At 31.7% G+C, this 24,543-nt stretch overlaps 3 protein-coding genes across 3 annotated transcripts; 1 reads left to right on the top strand and 2 right to left on the bottom strand.

Annotated features, from left to right (window-relative positions):
- LOC127718664 (uncharacterized) lies at positions 1–24,188 on the bottom strand. The gene is made up of 5 exons (XM_052224716.1): positions 23,656–24,188; positions 22,361–22,783; positions 15,612–16,460; positions 930–1,182; positions 1–398 (listed from the first exon to the last, which is right to left on the bottom strand). Exons 1-5 carry the CDS (start codon positions 24,010–24,012, stop codon positions 1–3), a joined length of 2,280 nt encoding a protein of 759 aa, XP_052080676.1. The 5' UTR covers positions 24,013–24,188.
- On the bottom strand, positions 1,560–7,122 carry LOC127717559 (uncharacterized). The gene is made up of 4 exons (XM_052223243.1): positions 6,786–7,122; positions 5,405–5,914; positions 5,016–5,036; positions 1,560–2,030 (listed from the first exon to the last, which is right to left on the bottom strand). Exons 1-3 carry the CDS (start codon positions 7,086–7,088, stop codon positions 5,028–5,030), a joined length of 822 nt encoding a protein of 273 aa, XP_052079203.1. The 5' UTR covers positions 7,089–7,122; the 3' UTR covers positions 1,560–2,030; positions 5,016–5,027.
- LOC127717558 (uncharacterized) lies at positions 8,092–10,847 on the top strand. Its single transcript, XM_052223241.1, has 3 exons — positions 8,092–8,751; positions 9,475–9,610; positions 10,110–10,847. The coding sequence occupies exons 1-3, from the start codon at positions 8,104–8,106 to the stop codon at positions 10,661–10,663; spliced, it is 1,338 nt and encodes a 445-aa protein (XP_052079201.1). The 5' UTR covers positions 8,092–8,103; the 3' UTR covers positions 10,664–10,847.
- Positions 24,189–24,543: the final 355 nt, after the last annotated feature.

Here is a 24,543-nt window from a genome sequence, read left to right as displayed (position 1 = left end):
TCATCTGCAAGTCAGCAGGGATATAACTGTCCACCTTTCCTTTGGTGTTGACAAACATTCCTGTAACAACCTCAGCTGCCTCCTTTCTGACAAGGTAGAAATTTGTTGTATCAGAAAGCGGTGTATTTCCAAAGCATATTTGCTGTTATTGGACCTCGCTTTAAATACTGTCATACTGTGCTTCAACAACCTCAACATTTGATTCCGTTCTGGAGATTTGCAAACACCCAACAGCTCTTTAAACAGCATACCCAATTCTAACACTAAATGTCCATAGTTCTTAACCTTGTCACTTCCTTCATCAACCGACTTCTTATTGGTTGTTCTGATTCTGGGACAAATTGAGATCTCAGTTCCATTTGACAATTTCAATGTTACTGGTAGGTACTGCCCATCCTCTGAAAATAACATTAACCAAGAATTAATTCCACAAGTTTAACTATATGAAACAACCGTTAAAAATGCAAATGAACTTTAAACAATTAAAGCTAAGGTACCCAGGCCAGTATACAGTCATTGACAGGATTTAAGGGTATTTTGTTTGATCTCAATACAAATCTGGTGTCCTAAGAAACCAAAACGAAACAAAATTGAAGGCTGTACAGTTGCCTATAATTGCTTACATTCACTTCATTCAATCTTTGGTGGATAGTTGTCTCATTTGCAATCATACCACATTTCCTTTTTAGGGATATATAGTCTCATATAACTATGTCGGATTGTGAAAGTAAATATGTTTTATATACAGGTATGTGAAAAGTAAGGAAATATATAACATTAACACTTTATAAAAGTTAGTGTTGAAGTGCTTTTCTAGATTAATCTTCATCAGGAATGCTATAAGCCAAAAATTTGAAAGCTAGATGCTTAAATATGGAAGTAATTACAAGTTGTATTGTATACTATAAGCTACATGTATTAATGCTTACCAATAACATCATCCTGGATATCTTCAATTTTTTTTGGCCACACCATTTCATCAACCATTTTTCCAATCACCTCATTCATCCATGTCTTTTTCTCCTCTACTGATGAAAATTCTGGTGGAATATTTTTGGTTGGGACTGATAGATGGTCCTCCATTCCGAAACGTTCACATAATAGTTCAACAATGTATGCATTTACAAAGGCAATCACAAAGTCTTTATCTGCATCATAAGCCTTTTTAACATCTTGGTCAACCTGACTTCTCATTACTCTATTTATCTCACACTTGAGGGTTCCAAGGTCTCCCGCACTTTTGTCACTATACAAAAAGTCAAAAAATCCTTGCAAGAAGTTCATGAGAAGATGAAACATTTCAAATGTTATAGGGGTCAGGTGTCCGAAGCGATTTTTCACATTGTTTTCAGCTGCTCTTAAACCTTTTGCACCAGAAAACCTCTCACGGGTAAGTTGATCACCACCAATGTGGATTTTGACATCATCTGTTACTTCTTTTCCTGCTGCATTGAATGTTGTCTCCAATATGTTTTCATAACTGTCTAAAATGTCTACAACATCAGAATAGTACATTTCATTTTTAAGAACAGTCTCCAGTGGAATTACCTTAGTTTTTTGTGGTTTTCACTTGTCTTGGTTATAGTACCTGTAGCTATAGGGTTCTGTAGAGAAATGTCTTCCAAGAATTTAAAATATGGAATATACTTTTTTGCAACAGTTACAATTTGATTAATATAGTCTTGTCTTAATGCTTGGTAGTCATCCTGATTCATGAGCAAATCCTGTACATTTACATCAGTCCAAGGCTTTTGTGGTCGTTCCGAGGAAAGGTGTGCAAAGTCAACATCATGGATCAAAGCAATGGAAGCAAATGCATGATGAAGGTGTTGTGTTTTTCCATTGTCCTGCGACCTCTGGTCCCTGATGCCAACAGCATAGTTTACATTGTCGCCAACTATCCTTAATCTTTTGCCCTCATTTATGGCAGCAGCAAGTTGTTGTGTGTATGACTGGCCTACTTCATGCAAAAGGTGTTGTGACTGCTCATAGCTTAGACATACACCAACAGGCTGAAACCGGTCATAAATCTGAAATACAAAAAAATAAAGTTAGAGAATGGAAACCAAAAATTCAGCAATTTTTATGTTTAGAATGGGGCATAACTCAAGAACAGTAAAAGCGAAGCCATCCAATTTCTAATTGATCTGTATTCTATGGTAATAAGCATTGTGTATAAGTTTCATAACATTTGGTTGAGGCAAACAAAAGTTAAAGAACGGAAACGAACAATTCAGCAATTTTTATGTTTAGAAAGGGCATAACTCAAGATATAAGTGACGCCACCCAATTTCACACTTGATCTGTATTTTATAGTAATGAGCATTGTGTATAAGTTTCATAACATTTGGTTGAGGCAAACTAAAGTTAAAGAAAGGAAACCCAATTTGGGACGTACAGACGGACAAGGGTAAAAATTAATGCCCCCTCCACTACAGCGGGGGCATAAAAATTAGCATATTGTTACTGAATCATTTAATTACATTGTAAATAACAACAACTGTTGACTAGTTTTGATGAATTACACATAGCAGTCCAGCTTCAACACAATACATGTATGTCAATGTACAACTAACATTTGTACATAAGGTCATGGATACACATCATGCACATGTGCACCTAATAAATTTATTATTTTTTTTATTGAACTGGTGTATGCATGCAATGAATGAAATTTTCCCTTTTCAACAGATTCTATACATATTGTAAATATAAAATGAAGTTCTTGTCAATGATCCTTTGGCAGGTTTATAATAGACTGTTAAGAGTTTGAAATTAGGAGTTTACATACATCTGTATCAAATTATGGCACCAAAATTTATATTAATGTCAAAGTAAAATGTTTACCACAGTTTGATTTAGTTACTTTTCATTCATGTCTCTGATTGTCATTGTTGTTAAATATTTTTGTTTCAAATACATGTACATGTACTTCTTACATACTTCAGTGGAAGATTTTTAAGAGCCATGACAAGGTAGAAAATAAGGAGGCCTCATAAAGTATGTGTATGCGTATCAGTAATACAGGTTTTCTTCAAATTTCAAACATTTAAAAAAAAAATTGAATTCAACATACATGTATATCACATACATGTATCAAGTGGTTTGCGATGTAAAAAAAATGCATTCAATTTTTTTTAATTTCTAGACCATTGTTCATGATGAGCTTTGTCTAAGCAGTCGTTCAGTACACATTTACATGTACATGTATGCTAGCCAGAAGAATTTATATATATAATTTAGCTTTTTCAAATTCTATACAATCGATACAGCTATATATATATTTAAGCATATTAAAACTATCAATGTCTGCCTAATTGAATGTTCAGATATATAAAGAGAAACAATACATCAAAACTTTTCAAACCATATATGTTATAAAATTTAAGTTATAATCATGATAATGATTATTTTTAGATAAAATATGATACTCTTTTTTAAGTCTGTTTTGCATTTGACATCTGTATCAAATTTTTGTTTAACATCAATAAGTAAAAATTAGACAGTATTTATTTTTCTTTATAAATTGATGTACAGTATTACCATATGTAATTATCAGTCTGATCATAATTAGTAAGCAGAAACAGGTAAATTCTTATCAGCAATCACCTGGTGAGAAAGTTAAAACTATAAGATTTCACATGGCCAAGCCGCCAAGGTGTGAATTAGATTTCAATTTTACGACTTAATTCACATGTACACATGTATCTAAAAGGGCAAAAGACAGTAACACATGGGAAAAAACCATAAAAAGTAAAGGACAACAAAAACTGCAGTTATATAAAAAAAAAACTTCAAATTTAATTCCATTCCCCTTTTATGAATTTGCACTAGATGTACATATACAATGTTTTGTTTGCATTGAATTGTCAAACATTTACATTGTTCAATGCCACATGCATGTAGGCTACATGTATTTTTAATTATTTCATGTTCTGAAAAGTGTTGAAGGCTCTGTGACCATTATGACTTAGATGAAAACCAACAATAAAAGAGCAGTTCCTTTGCTTTTCTGTAATTTTACTGTTTTTTTAGTGTAAGTCATTGATGAGTATCTCTTACATGTCATATTTTTCCCCTTCTATACTGAACAAAAATATATTCTGATTCCAAAAGACACACATTGCTTGTATAAATTAATTCCTATTCAAAAGAGACATAAAATGACTGCTCACGTAAATTAATTCTTATTCTTCATTTCTTAAGGACATTCAATGATTCATGTTGGATATCTGGATGGGGAAAAACATGTCTTTGACCTTATGTATATATATATATATACAGTGTATATATATATATATTAGTTTTTATATCATATAGCAAAACAAGTTCACACTATGGCCTGTGTATACATTAGTATGTTTACTGTCTTTATGATAGGGTTTAAATTATAATCTTTTTTAATAAATGAGAATTCTATTTGTATATAGACTCTGGATAGAGAGTTGTCTCATTGGCATTCATACCGCATCTTCTTATATCTACATTTGTATGCGTATATCTTTTAAAAAAGTCCTAAGTAAAGAATGTGCATGGCTAAACATGGCTAACACATGTATGAAATAAAGAATAGGAGTAATGCATTATTAATACAATTGTCCCACAACCATGCAATGATATACTTGAAAATAATAATAAACTACAAACAGTACATGTACACATACAGCTAGATATATACTACAGGCAAAAGTGCTCCAGCAGGGAATGACATCATGTGTAAGTACAGTCACTGATGTTTTTTAGGTTACGTTTTTTTGTTGCTTTTCATTACATTTATAGGTGAAAAGTGGAAAATTTGTAAAACATGTTAATCTTTTAATTTATAAATTGTGTACATATGAACATGATTTGCTTGTTCCATATAATATACAGCTATATATGCTTTGTAACTTTCCAACTACTGAAGCACTTACAAACTATACTATCGAATACATGTACATTTGTATCTAAAGAAAAGAGTACCGTATACACAGAATAAAGTAATACATTTATACACACAACCACCCAATACTTACATCTACTAGTTATCACCTAGGCTATAAAATGAATTTGAGCATGTTGAGAAAAAGGTTGAAATATATACATCACATGATACATGTAGTTGGTTTTGCTTTCCTTTTTTATTTCTATTAAGATCTGTTTATCATTTTTATAAGAGAAATTTTTATTACATACAATGTACATCATCGTATCATTTATAATTGAGAAAAAAAGTCAGTAATTAAGACAATTCAAATAGAAAACTTTTTGAGTTTTATTTAACAAAAGATATTTTTAAAAGCTCGAGCTCTCTCAACATTTATAAAGTAATAAAAACATTATAATCTTTTCTAAATTTATATTACAAACTTTGAACCGACACATATTGTCCAATTTACAATCCAATAATATAATATCACAATACCTTTTGATCTGCTATGTTGTCTAACAGGCATAGAGTCATCATCCTCTGCACTAAGCTTAGCTTGTGGTGTCTTGTCTGTGCACAAACTGCATACACCATTCCCATCCTTGGCAATATCTTGTCTCTATTCTTCTCCCCAGAAGACATTATACCTTCCACTATGCTTGCAAGTAAGGGAAACTGACTTTTAAATTCTTCACAAATTTTGTCCCAGGAAAATCCATACATATTGTCACATGTTTTTTTCATCAGAACACTAACAAATCCATGTTTTTCTTTATTTAAAATTTTTATTTTCTCCTCACTTTCAGTTTGGAAGTAATTTGTCACATGTTTCAAAAAATCTTTATTTTTTAACAACAGATCTCCAATGTGTGAGATGTATCCACCAGAATGTAGTAATGAAGCAAGATGTGCTTTTTCAGTTTTGCTTAAAGATGGTACTGTAACTGTAACATTTTCATCTGCCCCCTCATGGTTTACTGGAGTATTAGTAGAACTCTTTGAAGCCTGAAAAATTATTAGTTCACATGAATACTACTTTAGCTTACAGTTGTCCAAGTTGGCAATATTGTTTGATTCTACATGTACATGCATACACGTAGAATTGTTGAACTAAATGTTTGGGTTAATACATTTAACATTTCAAATGATGTGGGCAGGTGCAAAGATACATGTACATGTATTTTAATTCATAATTACATTAGACATTAACAATATTTATTAAGTTTAAATTATTTTGTTATTATAAGGGGTTGTTTCGTTGACACCTACCCCATAATCCTTGATAAGATATTAGTGGTACAATGTATACAATAACAATTGTAAAAAAGGTGGGCGTTTTCTGCTAATTTTGTCACTTCAACATTTTTCAAAGTATACATTGTAAGTTGTTTGTGATTACACTACAGTGCTACTAGTAGTTATTAATATTTATATTCATTTTATTAAATTACTGACAATGGAAACTGTTCAACCTGAAAGCAAGATTTGTTGAATCAGAAGCAACGTTTCTTTAATATTGAATAAAATACAATGAAATAAATATTAATTTACAATAAAAATGTATGTTATTTTTATAAGATATAAATTATTCAGTCTATATTAACAAAGAAGACTGGGTTGTGCATACATATCCAAAAAATTAGGTCATTATATATGATTTTAAGTCCTTTATAGACCATAACAAATGTTTTTTTGTTTTTTTTTGGTTTTATTTTTTTCATCACTGTAATCAACAAAATCAATATGTTAATCAAATGTATATATCATACATTGTATTAATTATTCTGCTCTTCATGGGCGTCTTGATTGACAAATAAAACTATTCTTATTCTTATTCTTCTTATTCAATGACATAAAAACTATAAAAATATCTTACCAATGGTGCTGATTTTGGCTTTGGAGTACTCGTGACAGTCTTGCTGTAGCAATGGTCAGTTTGCTTGACCACTGGTGATGGCATTATGGAAACTGCTATAGGGCTGGGACATATAGACGAAGACATATATCCGCTGTCATCTAACAATGATCTTTTGACTGGTTTTGGAGTTATAGTCCGAAGCACAGGAGTCACTGGACTCTCAATGTTAATCTTATTGTTAACAACAACAGGCGTTTGAAATAGAGACACTGCAACTTGTGACCGTGAATGGCTTGAGTTAGGCGTTTGAAATAAGGACATTGCAACTGGTGACGGAGAAATTGTACTAACATTGATTTCAATTATATTGCTCATGGAGGTTATGTCACTCAAACACCTTTTGACACCTGGTTTTGAAGATTGACATTTATTTCTAAAGTCTAAAACAGTTTGGTCGATTTTCAATAATTTCTCATAGCAGCTTCTGCACAAACACCCTTCTGAAACGGTAATCTGTCCATACCTTGCCAGTAATACCGAAATATTTTTCCCTGCTTTATTTTTTCCATTTACACTTCGCTTTTCTTTCGGTGTTGTCCCACATACACAGCACAATTTGGAAGATTTCCTGGGTGTACCAAACTGTCTCGATGGATTCATCACGACCAATAGCACTATAAAACTTATAAATACATAATTTAATGTCATCACCGAAAGTTTTCCAGTATATCTAAAGGGAGCCACATTTTGTCCTTATTAACATCATAATTTGGTAGATCGTTGAAGCCATTTTTGTTGTTTACAAGATTATGCATATATTTATTCAGCCTCACTTTAGATTCAGAGTCAACTGGCACTGAATCGATCACGTGGTATTTGTTCCCCACCTGGCCCATACGACGCGCAGCTAGATATCGGGCCGGGATGCCAGGCTACCTGTCAGTGATTGGTTAGTCCTAATTTTGTCGCGCAATGCACACTGGGAAAGCTAAATATGACAACAACAATGGCGTCCTCCATAGTCGGCAGATTCAATACAACAATACTAAGTAAATTTGAGAACAGTTTAGGTTTGAAGTATGCTTTATCGTGCATAAACATGAAAAGACAAACTGAATATAACTTTCATAAGCCTAAACAAGCAGATTGCATAAATTTATTAAAGGAAAGTGACATAATTGCGTGTCTTCGCACTGGATATGGAAAATCCTTAATTTTTGAAACTTTGTCATATCAAAGTTACAAGCAGATACCGACAGTTTTGATAGTAAGTCCATTAAATTCAATCATAACTGAACAATTACAAAGGTGTGGGAAAGACGCTGTTTGTATAACAATGGGATTTATAGAGAAATTGAAGGAGAACCAATGTGATCTTGGTATAAACAGTGAAGAACATTGTGTGTGTGATGTCTGCAGATTTAGACAGTCAAATTATCGCTTTGTAATAGGACATCCTGAGCACATACTTAACAAGACAGTATTTGACATTTTCAAGAACTCTTGTTGGCAAGAGAAGGTGACTTACATCATAGTAGATGAAGCACATTGTATTGAAAAATGGGGAAATGATTTCAGAACAGACTACAAAAAGATTTCACAGCTCAGATCAGTCTTTCCTCTTTCCCGAGTATTAGCATTGACTGGAACTGCAACACAAAAGACGTGTGAAACAATTGAAAAATCCCTATGTTTGAAAAAAGTTCATGTTGTTAAATCATCAATTGTTAGAGACAATATTAAATTGCTGTGTGAAAAAAGGCCACCACAGAATACTCTGGACTCATTCAGGACAGTAATCAGTCCACTCATCAGTGATCTGAGGAAAAACAAAGACAAATTTCCGAAAACTGTAGTCTATTCAAAGTTAAAGTGGTGTGCAGAAGGCTACCAATTGACCATGAAGCCAGAGGAAGATGGGACTTCAGTTTGTGAGGAAGTTAAGACAATTGTTTCCCAGTACCATGCACCATGTACAGAAAAGGTAATTTTAGACCTAAAAAGTATTTAGGGGACAACTGTTTGATATTAAGAAAGGGGGAGGGGTAGAATTTGAAAATATTATCCTGACCCGTTGAGAACTGATAATCTTTTCAAAGACAGGGTGAAAATAGATATTCTTCAAAAGAATTATACTGTAGGAAATAAATGAGTACACGTAATAGTAAATTTTTGTCGACCACAAAAATAATAACAAGCTGAACTAGTTACTGACATGACTGATGAAAATGAATATTCAGCAAAGAAAAAATTTCCTGCCCCCTTTTTAATCTTGGCAATTATTTCATCAAATGTGAGCAGATGTATATACATGTATTCGTTGTATGATTACGAATATGGATTACTTTGTTCTTTTTTAACATTTTCGATAAGTATGTGCATGATATGCAAACTACATGTAGCCTGAAAGCTCATTTTTTATAATAAATTTTGTTAAATTGATGTCTGATTATGTCATGATATGTATTATAATTTAAGTAATTATTACTGTAAATTCAGAAATTATTGCGATGTTTTTATTATTGCGAAAAATGCGACAGAGTTATAATCGCAATAGTTTAAACTCGCATTTTGAAATTTTTTATATGAATTCAACAGGATGATTCTCAATATCGCAAAAATTAAAATCGGATTTTAGTCTTAAATGACAAAATCGCAATAATAAATGCACGCAATAATTTCTGAATTTACAGTAATTATTTCACAGTTTAAAGCAGAAGTTGTTGAGCAGATGAATTGTGGTAGTCTACGTCTCCTGTTTGCAACAGAAGCCTATAGCATGGGTACTGATGCTCCTGATATAAGACAAGTGGTACACTATGGGGTTCCTAGCTCTTTGGAAAGTAAGTTGATGTGCTAGAATGTAAAAATAAGGAGATGTAGTATAATTGCCAATGAGACAACTCTCCACCCGAGGCCAAGTGACAAACACATGAATAAAAAAACAATTACAAGTCACCGTGCGATCTTCAACAATGAGCAAAATCCATACTGCATAGTCAGTTATAAAAGGTCCAGAAATGACAAATATAAAACAACTGAAACAAACCTATTCAGTATATTTCCTTTGAATAATATATTCATACAAGTCATGCATGTACATGTACATGTATGCAATATTCACAGAGAAGAGGAGACCATAAAATTGATTCACACTAATGATAATATATCAGATACATGTACCTACCTTTTTCATTAAGGAGTCACTTGCCATTGTATCTCTTCAGACCCCCCCCCCCCCCCCACTAAAATAATTTATTGTAGTGTTTTTGTGTTAATGGATGCATGTACACATGTATTGTAGTATATTTGAATGTTACTAATCTTTTGCTTTCTTTTCAGCATATCTTCAGGAAGTTGGACGAGCAGGCAGAGATGGAATCTTTTCAACAGCAACACTTTACTACAACAAGTACGATATAGGAAAAAATATGCCTGTTGATCAGGAAGTTAGAGACTTTGTTATGACAACAGATTGTAGGTGGGAAAATTTATGCAAATATTTTGGAAGTGAGTTTGCCAGAAAGGTTGATGGTCACGACTGTTGTGATAACTGTGAGAAACATTGTGACTGTTTACTTTGCTATGAACCTTTACTAGAAACTGACATGACTGAGGAATTACCGAAAAAATCAAAGAAAATGAAGCTTGAAACTGACAATAAAGAAGTGTTAAGGTCTTTATTGTTTCAATATTTCAAGGCTGAAAGCGAAATTACAGAAATGCCAAACAATATTCCATCAACAGGACTGTCCCTTGATCTGATTGAAAAAATCTGCAGTTCTAGAGAACGTCTAGAGACAGTACAACAGATTCTGGAATTGTTTCCTTACTTAAAACACCAATATGCGGAGAACATTGCTGTGATTATTGGACATGCTAAGCATTCTTCTTAAACAACTATGTTCATATACATTGTCTGGACAGCATTTCTTTGATATGAACTACATGAAAAATATAAATGACCTTTCAAAAACCAAAGATTTTTATATATTTTCAGTGAATTGTTTTTTTGTAAGTTCCAGGACGCTCATATACATGATATACATACGCATGAATAAGTACTCTCAATTTCTTTCACATGCCATAATATATATTTATTAAATACTTAATACAGAATGTAATTTGTATAATGAATGTTATCACTCAGACTTCAATTGATTTCCATGTGTTGTTCTTTGTATTAATTTTGGGGATTTCACATTGGGTGCCTATACCTTGTCTGGCTATGGGGAGCATGTGGTGGTTTGTGTGTCTGTTTTTTCAGAGGAAATGGTAGTTAGTGTTGTCTGTGTACTGTTAAGAATTTTTGATGATTCTATTTATTCTCTTTTGATTGATTGTTTTCTTTTTGTCCAGTGGCAAACATTTCATCTATATTCAGGACTAGAACAAGTGAAAAATAAATATGACAGTTAGGGCTTAAAAGTGGTCGAACAGCCACAGGGTCATACCCTTCGTGCATATTCAGGACTAGACCAAGTGAATAATAAATATTATGGGTAGCAGTACGTGAGGTCCTGAAAAGTGTTTAACCAGGGTCCTTTCTTATCTGTATTGTGTATGAAATGGACTCGTTCAAATGTACATACATGTACCAAGACGCACCCAATGCTGCTTATAAAGCACTTAGGGAATGACTTGTAGCAAATATATATGTATCCTGATTCCTGCATTTATGAGACTGCTTGCATTGTGTCCTTACACTTAATTAAATCTGTATTGTCATGAATATGCATGAAATAATTGCTACATTAAGTAAGCAGTAATTAATCCCTAAATCTATAGCAGTGTAATGATGGACATTTTAGATGTTTAGTCTTTGAGAACATGGTTTATTTGTTGAAATTGGGCTTTGAACTAACTTTGGCGTTTACCTTTCGGTTATTTGTTTTTTGTGCATAGTCCTGATTTAATCAATCGTCCCTTTCATACTGATTTTCACATCAAGAGCCAGGATTCTTTAATTCAATGGTTTTCTTTTGTTCTCTGTAGAATCATTTCAGATTTTTTTTATTTCAAGGGTCTTTTATAACTTACAATACCAACTTGTTTTTGCTTATTGTTGCAGGTCACATGGAAACCATAACGTGTTACTGGGCAATCTTTAATTTTATTGTTTTGTTTTTATTGACATATTGGAAAATTGTCTCATTGGCAATCTAACCATACAACATATTTTTATATGGAAATAGATGTGTATTCATAATCATTAGCTAGGCCATCATAAATAAATTCCTAAATTCACTTCTGTCTGTCAGTTTTTAAAAAATAATTAGTAACAAAACTATACAGAATCTAGGAATATATTTATTATGGCATACGTTGAAGATGTATGTACAGCACAAATTATCATTTAATAATTTTATTCATTTCATTCAGAAAAACATATTCAACATGAGCAACAAAAAAAACTTTGTGAAACAATGGATTCATATGCAGTCAACATAAATATACAAATTTCAAAAGCAATACAGATCCAAAAAAAATTATTTACATGTATGTATAATAACAGTGGACAAAGTTGACATACTGAGTTTTTTGGCCACCCTTAAACAAATGTTTAACCATAATAATTAAAAGTCAAGATTGGGTTAAAACTTTCAGAATGACACGTAAATTCACAAAAAAAGTGGTAAAAACTCAAATTGCAATTGATTAACTGATTAAACACAGGCCTAACTTTAATATATCTATATTATTTATCAATTGTGTCATTTATTGTGGATAAATCAATTGCATTAGCAGTGTTCCTTTAAAAATAAAATTAATGCAGCACTACACTGTTTAAACTGATCAAGCACTACATTGAGAAACATTTATCAAGCACTACATTGAGAAAAATTTATCAAGCACTACATTGAGAAACATTTACCAAGCACAACATTGAGATACATTTTTCAAGAACAACATTGAGATACTCTTATCAAGCACAAAATTGAGATACACTTATCAAGCCCTACATTGAGAAACATTTACCAAGCACAACATTGAGAAACATTTAAAAAGCTTATGTAGCATTATTGAGAAAAACTTATGCAGCACTACAGAGAGTAATATTTCAGTGAAATTGCATACCATGTTTACACTTATAAAAAGTAACAAAGACAGCAATATTTGACCTATATAAACTAGAGGCTCTCAAGAGCCTGTGTCGCTCACCTGTATTTACTGATGCTTTGGAAATCATGTAAAATAAGGTTAAAATCATAATTAATAGTATTAGATATTAGCTATTATAATGATATCTAAGATAATAACAAAAAACTGCCAATTTTTTGTAAAATTACTAACTCAGGGTCAGCAACCCAACAACGGGTCGTCGGATTTGTCTGAAAATTTCAGGGCAGATAAATCTAAATCTGATGAACATTTTTGCCACCTGTCAGATTTGCTCTAAATGCTTTAGTTTCAGAGATATAAACCAAAAACTGCATTTTACCCCTATGTTCTATTTTTAGCCATGGCGGCCATCTTGGTTAGTTGGCGGGGTCATCGGACAAATATTTTAAACTAGATACCCTAATAATGATTATGGCCAAGTATGGTTAAATTTGTATCAGTAGTTTCAGAGAAGAAGATTTTTGTAAAAGATTACAAAAATTATCAAAAAATTGTTAAAAATTGATTATTAAGGGCAATAACTCCTAAAGGGGTCGACTGACAATTTTGGTCATGACAACTTATTTGTAGATCTTACTTTGCTGAACATTATTGCTGTTTACAGTTTATCTCTATCTATAATAATATTCAAGATAATAACCAAAAACTGCAAAATTTCCTTAAAATTACCAATTCAGGGGCAGCAACCCAACAACAGGTTGTCAGATTTGTCTGAAAATTTCAGGGCAGATAGATCTTGACCTGATAATCAGTTTTACCCCCATGTCAGATTACCTCTAAATGCTTTGGTTAAAGAGATATAAGCCAAAATCTACATTTTACCCCTATGTTCTATTTTTAGCCATGGCGGCAATCTTGGTTGGTTGGCGGGGTCATCGGACACATTTTTTAAACTAGATACCCTAATGATGATTGTGGCCAAGTTTGGTTAAATTTGGCCCAGTGGTTTCAGAGGAGAAGATTTTTGTAAAAAGCTAACTACGACGGACGACGACGACGACGACGACGCCGACGACGACGACGACGGACGACGGACGACGGACGCCAAGTGATGAGAAAAGCTCACTTGACCCTTCGGGTCAGGTGAGCTAAAAATGTACAAATGTTTAGGTACAATATATTAATGCTGAAGAGAAGTAGGCACAGTCAGTACATGTACATGTAATATGTCAGGAATATTTATTGGCCTAGGTCGTTTGCATTGATAACGATCCTAGATCTTATCCAAGAATGATAATGATCAACATTCATATATTCAATAACCGATTTCTTAATGTTTGGAAAGTCATTATGAAGTCTCCCTGACTGAAACGAAAATGGTCTAAGTTTTCTTAAGTCTTGAATCATCAATAACTCATCACCATCAGAATCCTTTTTTTTGTGTTTTTTGCATCTATGAACTACACCACTAGCTTTATCAAAATGTTCTGATAAATCTTGAATTCCTGATAAGGATCTGGTCTGCTTTGCAATGTTTGCTTCACTTTTGTTGGAATACATATGTTTTATGTGTTTTTTTATGGTCTTGACCATATACTCCATCTGCAAGTCAGCAGGGATATAACTGTCCACCTTTCCTTTGGTGTTGACAAACATTCCTGTAACAACCTCAGCTGCCTCCTTTTCTGACAAGGTAGAAATTTGTTGTATCAGAAAGCGGTGTATTTCCAAAGCATATTTGCTGTTATTGGACCTCGCTTTAAATACTGTCATACTGTGCTTCAACAACCTCAACATTTGATTCCGTTCTGGAGATTTGCAAACACCCAACAGCTCTTTAAACAGCATACCCAATTCTAACACTAAATGTCCATAGTTCTTAACCTTGTCACTTCCTTCATCAACCGACTTCTTATTGGTTGTTCTGATTCTGGGACAAATTGAGATCTCAGTTCCATTTGACAATTTCAATGTTACTGGTAGGTACTGCCCATCCTCTGAAAATAACATTAACCAAGAATTAATTCCACAAGTTTAACTATATGAAACAACCGTTAAAAATGCAAATGAACTTTAAACAATTAAAGCTAAGGTACCCAGGCCAGTATACAGTCATTGACAGGATTTAAGGGTATTTTGTTTGATCTCAATACAAATCTGGTGTCCAAAGAAACCAAAACGAAACAAAATTGTAGGCTGTACAGTTGCCTATAATTGCTTACATTCACTTCATTCAATCTTCGGTGGATAGTTGTCTCATTTGCAATCATACCACATCTCCTTTTTAGGGATATATAGTCTCATATAACTATGTCGGATTGTGAAAGTAAATATGTTTTATATACAGGTATGTGAAAAGTAAGGAAATATATAACATTAACACTTTATAAAAGTTAGTGTTGAAGTGCTTTTCTAGATTAATCTTCATCAGGAATGCTATAAGCCAAAAATTTGAAAGCCAGATGCTTAAATATGGAAGTAATTACAAGTTGTATTGTATACTATAAGCTACATGTATTAATGCTTACCAATAACCTCATCCTGGATATCTTCAATTTTTTTTGGCCACACCATTTCATCAACCAGTTTTCCAATCACCTCATTCATCCATGTCTTTTTCTCCTCTACTGATGAAAATTCTGGTGGAATATTTTTGGTTGGGACTGATAGATGGTCCTCCATTCCAAAACGTTCACATAATAGTTCAACAATGTATGCATCTAAAAAGGCAATCACAAAGTCTTTATCTGCACCATAAGCCTTTTTAACATCTTGGTCAACCTGACTTCTCATTACTCTATTTATCTCACACTTGAGGGTCCCAAGGTCTCCCGCACTTTTGTCACTATACAAAAAGTCAAAAAATCCTTGCAAGAAGTTCATGAGAAGATGAAACATTTCAAATGTTACAGGGGTCAGGTGTTCGAAGCGATTTTTCACATTGTTTTCAGCTGCTCTTAAACCTTTTGCACCAGAAAACCTCTCACGGGTAAGTTGATCACCACCAATGTGGATTTTGACATCATCTGTTACTTCTTTTCCTGCTGCATTGAATGTTGTCTCCAATATGTTTTCATAACTGTCTAAAATGTCTACAACATCAGAATAGTACATTTCATTTTTAAGAACAGTCTCCAGTGGAATTACCTTAGTTTTTTTGTGGTTTTCACTTGTCTTGGTTATAGTACCTGTAGCTATAGGGTTCTGTAGAGAAATGTCTTCCAAGAATTTAAAATATGGAATATGCTTTTTTGCAACAGTTACAATTTGATTAATATAGTCTTGTCTTAATGCTTGGTAGTCATCCTGATTCATGAGCAAATCCTGTACATTTACATCAGTCCAAGGCTTTTGTGGTCGTTCCGAGGAAAGGTGTGCAAAGTCAACATCATGGATCAAAGCAATGGAAGCAAATGCATGATGAAGGTGTTGTGTTTTTCCATTGTCCTGCGACCTCTGGTCCCTGATGCCAACAGCATAATTTACATTGTCGCCAACTATCCTTAATCTTTTGCCCTCATTTATGGCAGCAGCAAGTTGTTGTGTGTATGACTGGCCTACTTCATGCAAAAGGTGTTGTGACTGCTCATAGCTTAGACATACACCAACAGGCTGAAACCGGTCATAAATCTGAAATACAAAAAAATAAAGTTAGAGAATGGAAACCAAAAATTCAGCAATTTTTATGTTTAGAATGGGGCATAACTCAAGAACAGTAAAAGCGAAGCCATCCAATTTCTAATTGATCTGTATTTTATGGTAATAAGCATTGTGTATAAGTTTCATACAGTACAACCTGTGACTTCCTCTTAGTTATGTCCACCCTCTTGTATGGTCACCATTGAATGGTGGCCATTTATTGGGGTATTCAATCTTGAGATGTTGGCCATTTACTGGGGTCATAAAACATAGGTTGAAGTTTTATCTAATTATGTTACCTGTTGAAATCAATCAGGGTTGAAGTTTTCAGCTTGTATGTTTCATTAAAATTAAACTGTACAGGTAACTCAGGTTTCCTATCAAATTGACATTTCACCTTTTCTTGAAAATGTAGAATAGAATGTTGTTTTAGTCTTTGTTAATTCATATCGTTGATTTTTCTGTCTTTAAATTTACATACTTTCCTTTTTATCTAATGTTTTTATTTTTTTATGTTATTTGTTTTTTTGCTTCTTAATCTTTAAATTTCTGCTTGGAAAGAATCTTGAGTAGAAAACAAAACAGAGAATCCTTTAAATAAATATTTTTTCAGTAAAAAAAAGTTATTGCACATATGTACATGGTATTCAATTGTTTGTTTGCATTATAAAATGAATTAATATTAATTATAACTTATAATTATGCAAATGATATGTTTAAAGGAACCATGAAGCAAGTAATTTAACAAGCCTGTTTCTTAGAAATGAAAATTATCAATATCATGAATATCAATCCTTTTACAATAAATTTTGTCAACAAAGTTGTACAATCTATTATCATGATTATTTTTCAGGAAAACTACAAATATCATTATATAGTATAGGAATAAACTATTTTTGTTTTATCTTTATATTTTTCAAATCTCAAAACTGGAGTTGTGCATGAACAATCACTAAAGTAAGAGACTTAAATTTTCCAAATGGCTACCTAGTTATCATCAAATTTTGATAAACATGATAAATGCTAATCATAATGGTAATCATAATGAAAAATGTTCTTATCTCTGAATAAAGTAAATCTTATGAAAAGAAATTATTTAAAGAAAAAATTGTCTTGCATTTTGAAACAATTGTAAACTTATCAAATATGTTATCTTCAGTTTGGCTAATTTTGTCAGTTAACAGGCAAAATTTGTCTCCAGAAAAAATGAAGTACACTTCTATATAGATTGTGACATTTTTATGGTCAATTAATTAAATCGCTTTTTGTTCTGTGTATTGTATTGTCGAAACTGCAGGACTGGCATATGCATGATACATATTCTTGGTATCCATTTGCAAAGAATATTTCACTCAACTCAGGCCTTTTAGATAAAGTTAATAATTGCAGGGAGTTGAATGAATTAGATTCTTTAAAGCCCTTGATTAAAAATGAATTTTAAGAAAAAATATAAGAATATTTTTGAAAATAAAATAAAAACTTATGATGAAAACAGTAAACTCAAATGCTTCACTAAGTAAAGAATTAGTGGTCATAATTTAGAAATAGAAAATGGTGGATAAAAATTCCTATAAAAGATAGAATTGTTTGTAAAATTATCATAACAACTTAGAGATGAGATTATCTATTTGCAAATTGTTTACCTTCTCATAATAATGTCTCTGACCAGTTTATGAATAAAATCTTGAATCTTATGAATAAATTCTTAACCAAGAACAAAAAGTAAAAGGAATAATAAACCTCTATAACATGGAACATGTAAAAAAAAGTCATTAGATCTGAGGGCAGAAACCTAATAATTTTTTTCCATGTGTTTTGATTTCTTATAGAAATGTTATTTCTTTGCATTATAATGTTTTTGGTTGTTTTTTGTTGTTGTCAGAAACTTGATTTAATTGTAATATGTTTATATGACAATAAAAATATTATTAAATTTTTCTGTAATGATTATTTTGAATATACATGTAGTTATTCAATAGCGAAATAATGATTTGCCTTAATTTTATATAGAATAAGTCCTAAAGATAATCTTAAACATTTGTTAATGTTAAATGCAGTAAGTATAAACAATTTTGATTTTAGAAAATTAATTTGAGAAACACCTTTTTAATGGAAAAAGGCAGGGTGAAAGTTTGCATTATATTAGAAGATGATATTCATTTGTTATTCACTTGCCTAAAAATACATATAAAAAATAACTTTAATTGACAGAATTATTTAAAAGGTATAACATAATAAAACAAACAGTGATGATAAAATTTTTACAAAAAAAGGTTAGGAAGCTTTATGTTCAACTAGTTTTTTTATTTCATTTTATTTTAGAATTTTCTTGTCATAATCACAGTTATTAAATTTGACAAACACATATATTTTACCTGAGACACTTTACCTGTAAGTTATATAATTTTAACACTTCAATGCAGTCATGATTTCCCTTTATCATTGACAAGTTTTTGATTAATACCTTGTGTATTAATTAAGCAACAGGAGGTATAATGATGGACATTTAGGGCCATCATGGTGACCATATTTTTTATGGCCACCATTAATAAGATAATGTCACAGGCAGTACTGTAACATTTGGTTGAGGCAAACAAAAGTTAAAGAACGGAAACGAAAAATTCAGCAATTTTTATGTTTAGAAAGGGGCATAACTCAAGAACGATATAAGTGACGCCACCCAATTTCACACTTGATCTGTATTTTATAGTAATGAGCATTGTGTATAAGTTTCATAACATTTGGTTGAGGCAAACTAAAGTTAAAGAAAGGAAACCCAATTTGGGACGTACAGACGGACAAGGGTAAAAATTAATGCCCCCTCCACTACAGCCGGGGCATAAAAATTAGCATATTGTTACTGAATCATTTAATTACATTGTAAATAACAACAACTGTTGACTAGTTTTGATGAATTACACATAGCAGTCCAGCTTCAACACAATACATGTATGTCAATGTACAACTAACATTTGTACATAAGGTCATGGATACACATCATGCACATGTGCACCTAATAAATTTATTATTTTTTTTATTGAACTGGTGTATGCATGCAATGAATGAAATTTTCCCTTTTCAACAGATTCTATACATATTGTAAATATAAAATGAAGTTCTTGTCAATGATCCTTTGGCAGGTTTATAATAGACTGTTAAGAGTTTGAAATTAGGAGTTTACATACATCTGTATCAAATTATGGCACTAAAATTTATATTAATGTCAAAGTAAAATGTTTACCACAGTTTGATTTAGTTACTTTTCATTCATGTCTCTGATTGTCATTGTTGTTAAATATTTTTGTTTCAAATACATGTACATGTACTTCTTACATACTTCAGTGGAAGATTTTTAAGAGTCATGACAAGGTAGAAAATAAGGAGGCCTCATAAAGTATGTGTATGCGTATCAGTAATACAGGTTTTCTTCAAATTTCAAACATTTAAAAAAAAAATTGAATTCAACATACATGTATATCACATACATGTATCAAGTGGTTTGCGATGTAAAAAAAATGCATTCAATTTTTTTTAATTTCTAGACCATTGTTCATGATGAGCTTTGTCTAAGCAGTCGTTCAGTACACATTTACATGTACATGTATGCTAGCCAGAAGAATTTATATATATAATTTAGCTTTTTCAAATTCTATACAATCGATACAGCTATATATATATTTAAGCATATTAAAACTATCAATGTCTGCCTAATTGAATGTTCAGATATATAAAGAGAAACAATACATCAAAACTTTTCAAACCATATATGTTATAAAATTTAAGTTATAATCATGATAATGATTATTTTTAGATAAAATATGATACTCTTTTTTAAGTCTGTTTTGCATTTGACATCTGTATCAAATTTTTGTTTAACATCAATAAGTAAAAATTAGACAGTATTTATTTTTCTTTATAAATTGATGTACAGTATTACCATATGTAATTATCAGTCTGATCATAATTAGTAAGCAGAAACAGGTAAATTCTTATCAGCAATCACCTGGTGAGAAAGTTAAAACTATAAGATTTCACATGGCCAAGCCGCCAAGGTGTGAATTAGATTTCAATTTTACGACTTAATTCACATGTACACATGTATCTAAAAGGGCAAAAGACAGTAACACATGGGAAAAAACCATAAAAAGTAAAGGACAACAAAAACTGCAGTTATATAAAAAAAAAACTTCAAATTTAATTCCATTCCCCTTTTATGAATTTGCACTAGATGTACATATACAATGTTTTGTTTGCATTGAATTGTCAAACATTTACATTGCACAATGCCACATGCATGTAGGCTACATGTATTTTTAATTATTTCATGTTCTGAAAAGTGTTGAAGGCTCTGTGACCATTATGACTTAGATGAAAACCAACAATAAAAGAGCAGTTCCTTTGCTTTTCTGTAATTTTACTGTTTTTTTAGTGTAAGTCATTGATGAGTATCTCTTACATGTCATATTTTTCCCCTTCTATACTGAACAAAAATATATTCTGATTCTAAAAGACACACATTGCTTGTATAAATTAATTCCTATTCAAAAGAGACATAAAATGACTGCTCACGTAAATTAATTCTTATTCTTCATTTCTTAAGGACATTCAATGATTCATGTTGGATATCTGGATGGGGAAAAACATGTCTTTGACCTTATGTATATATATATATATATATACAGTGTATATATATATATATATTAGTTTTTATATCATACAGCAAAACAAGTTCACACTATGGCCTGTGTATACATTAGTATGTTTACTGTCTTTATGATAGGGTTTAAATTATAATCTTTTTTAATAAATGAGAATTCTATTTGTATATAGACTCTTGATAGAGAGTTGTCTCATTGGCATTCATACCGCATCTTCTTATATCTACATTTGTATGCGTATATCTTTTAAAAAAGTCCTAAGTAAAGAATGTGCATGGCTAAACATGGCTAACACATGTATGAAATAAAGAATAGAAGTAATGCATTATTAATACAATTGTCCCACAACCATGCAATGATATACTTGAAAATAATAATAAACTACAAACAGTACATGTACACATACATCTAGATATATACTACAGGCAAAAGTGCTCCAGCAGGGAATGACATCATGTGTAAGTACAGTCACTGATGTTTTTTAGGTTACGTTTTTTTGTTGCTTTTCATTACATTTATAGGTGAAAAGTGGAAAATTTGTAAAACATGTTAATCTTTTAATTTATAAATTGTGTACATATGAACATGATTTGCTTGTTCCATATAATATACAGCTATATATGCTTTGTAACTTTCCAACTACTGAAGCACTTACAAACTATGCTATCGAATACATGTACATTTGTATCTAAAGAAAAGAGTACCGTATACACAGAATAAAGTAATACATTTATACACACAACCACCCAATACTTACATCTACTAGTTATCACCTAGGCTATAAAATGAATTTGAGCATGTTGAGAAAAAGGTTGAAATATATACATCACATGATACATGTAGTTGGTTTTGCTTTCCTTTTTTATTTCTATTAAGATCTGTTTATCATTTTTATAAGAGAAATTTTTATTACATACAATGTACATCATCGTATCATTTATAATTGAGAAAAAAAGTCAGTAATTAAGACAATTCAAATAGAAAACTTTTTGAGTTTTATTTAACAAAAGATATTTTTAAAAGCTCGAGCTCTTTCAACATTTATAAAGTAATAAAAACATTATAATCTTTTCTAAATTTATATTACAAACTTTGAACCGACACATATTGTCCAATTTACAATCCAATAATATAATATCACAATACCTTTTGATCTGCTATGTTGTCTAACAGGCATAGAGTCATCATCCTCTGCACTAAGCTTAGCTTGTGGTGTCTTGTCTGTGCACAAACTGCATACACCATTCCCATCCTTGGCAATATCTTGTCTCTATTTTTCTCCCCAGAAGACATTATACCTTCCACTATGCTTGCAAGTAAGGGAAACTGACTTTTAAATTCTTCACAAATTTTGTCCCAGGAAAATCCATACATATTGTCACATGTTTTTTTCATCAGAACACTAACAAATCCATGTTTTTCTTTATTTAGAATTTTCATTTTCTCCTCACTTTCAGTTTGGAAGTAATTTGTCACATGTTTCAAAAAATCTTTATTTTTTAACAACAGATCTCCAATGTGTGAGATGTATCCACCAGAATGTAGTAATGAAGCAAGATGTGCTTTTTCAGTTTTGCTTAAAGATGGTACTGTAACTGTAACATTTTCATCTGCCCCCTCATGGTTTACTGGAGTATTAGTAGAACTCTTTGAAGCCTGAAAAATTATTAGTTCACATGAATACTACTTTAGCTTACAGTTGTCCAAGTTGGCAATATTGTTTGATTCTACATGTACATGCATACACGTAGAATTGTTGAACTAAATGTTTGGGTTAATACATTTAACATTTCAAATGATGTGGGCAGGTGCAAAGATACATGTACATGTATTTTAATTCATAATTACATTAGACATTAACAATATTTATTAAGTTTAAATTATTTTGTTATTATAAGGGGTTGTTTCGTTGACACCTACCCCATAATCCTTGATAAGATATTAGTGGTACAATGTATACAATAACAATTGTAAAAAAAGGTGGGCGTTTTCTGCTAATTTTGTCACTTCAACATTTTTCAAAGTATACATTGTAAGTTGTTTGTGATTACACTACAGTGCTACTAGTAGTTATTAATATTTATATTCATTTTATTAAATTACTGACAATGGAAACTGTTCAACCTGAAAGCAAGATTTGTTGAATCAGAAGCAACGTTTCTTTAATATTGAATAAAATACAATGAAATAAATATTAATTTACAATAAAAATGTATGTTATTTTTATAAGATATAAATTATTCAGTCTATAATAACAAAGAAGACTGGGTTGTGCATACATATCCAAAAAATTAGGTCATTATATATGATTTTAAGTCCTTTATAGACCATAACAAATGTTTTTTTGTTTTTTTTTGGTTTTATTTTTTTCATCACTGTAATCAACAAAATCAATATGTTAATCAAATGTATATATCATACATTGTATTAATTATTCTGCTCTTCATGGGCGTCTTGATTGACAAATAAAACTATTCTTATTCTTATTCTTCTTATTCAATGACATAAAAACTATAAAAATATCTTACCAATGGTGCTGATTTTGGCTTTGGAGTACTCGTGACAGTCTTGCTGTAGCAATGGTCAGTTTGCTTGACCACTGGTGATGGCATTATGGAAACTGCTATAGGGCTGGGACATATAGACGAAGACATATATCCGCTGTCATCTAACAATGATCTTTTGACTGGTTTTGGAGTTATAGTCCGAAGCACAGGAGTCACTGGACTCTCAATGTTAATCTTATTGTTAACAACAACAGGCGTTTGAAATAGAGACACTGCAACTTGTGACCGTGAATGGCTTGAGTTAGGCGTTTGAAATAAGGACATTGCAACTGGTGACGGAGAAATTGTACTAACATTGATTTCACTTATATTGCTCATGGAGGTTATGTCACTCAAACACCTTTTGACACCTGGTTTTGAAGATTGACATTTATTTCTAAAGTCTAAAACAGTTTGGTCGATTTTCAATAATTTCTCATAGCAGCTTCTGCACAAACACCCTTCTGAAACGGTAATCTGTCCATACCTTGCCAGTAATACCGAAATATTTTTCCCTGCTTTTTTTTTTCCATTTACACTTCGCTTTTCTTTCGGTGTTGTCCCACATACACAGCACAATTTGGAAGATTTCCTGGGTGTACCAAACTGTCTCGATGGATCCATCACGACCAATAGCACTATAAAACTTATAAATACATAATTTAATGTCATCACCGAAAGTTTTCCAGTATATCTAAAGGGAGCCACATTTTTTCCTTATTAACATCATAATTTGGTAGATCGTTGAAGCCATTTTTGTTGTTTACAAGATTATGCATATATTTATTCAGCCTCACTTTAGATTCAGAGTCAACTGGCACTGAATCGATCACGTGGTATTTGTTCCCCACCTGGCCCATACGACGCGCA

Source organism: Mytilus californianus, unplaced genomic scaffold (genome assembly GCF_021869535.1).
Source record: "Mytilus californianus isolate M0D057914Y unplaced genomic scaffold, xbMytCali1.0.p SCAF_10, whole genome shotgun sequence".
Lineage (NCBI taxonomy): Eukaryota > Metazoa > Mollusca > Bivalvia > Mytilida > Mytilidae > Mytilus > Mytilus californianus.
The sequence above is the reverse complement of the archived record's forward strand: the minus strand, read 5'-3'. Positions and strand labels throughout refer to the sequence as shown.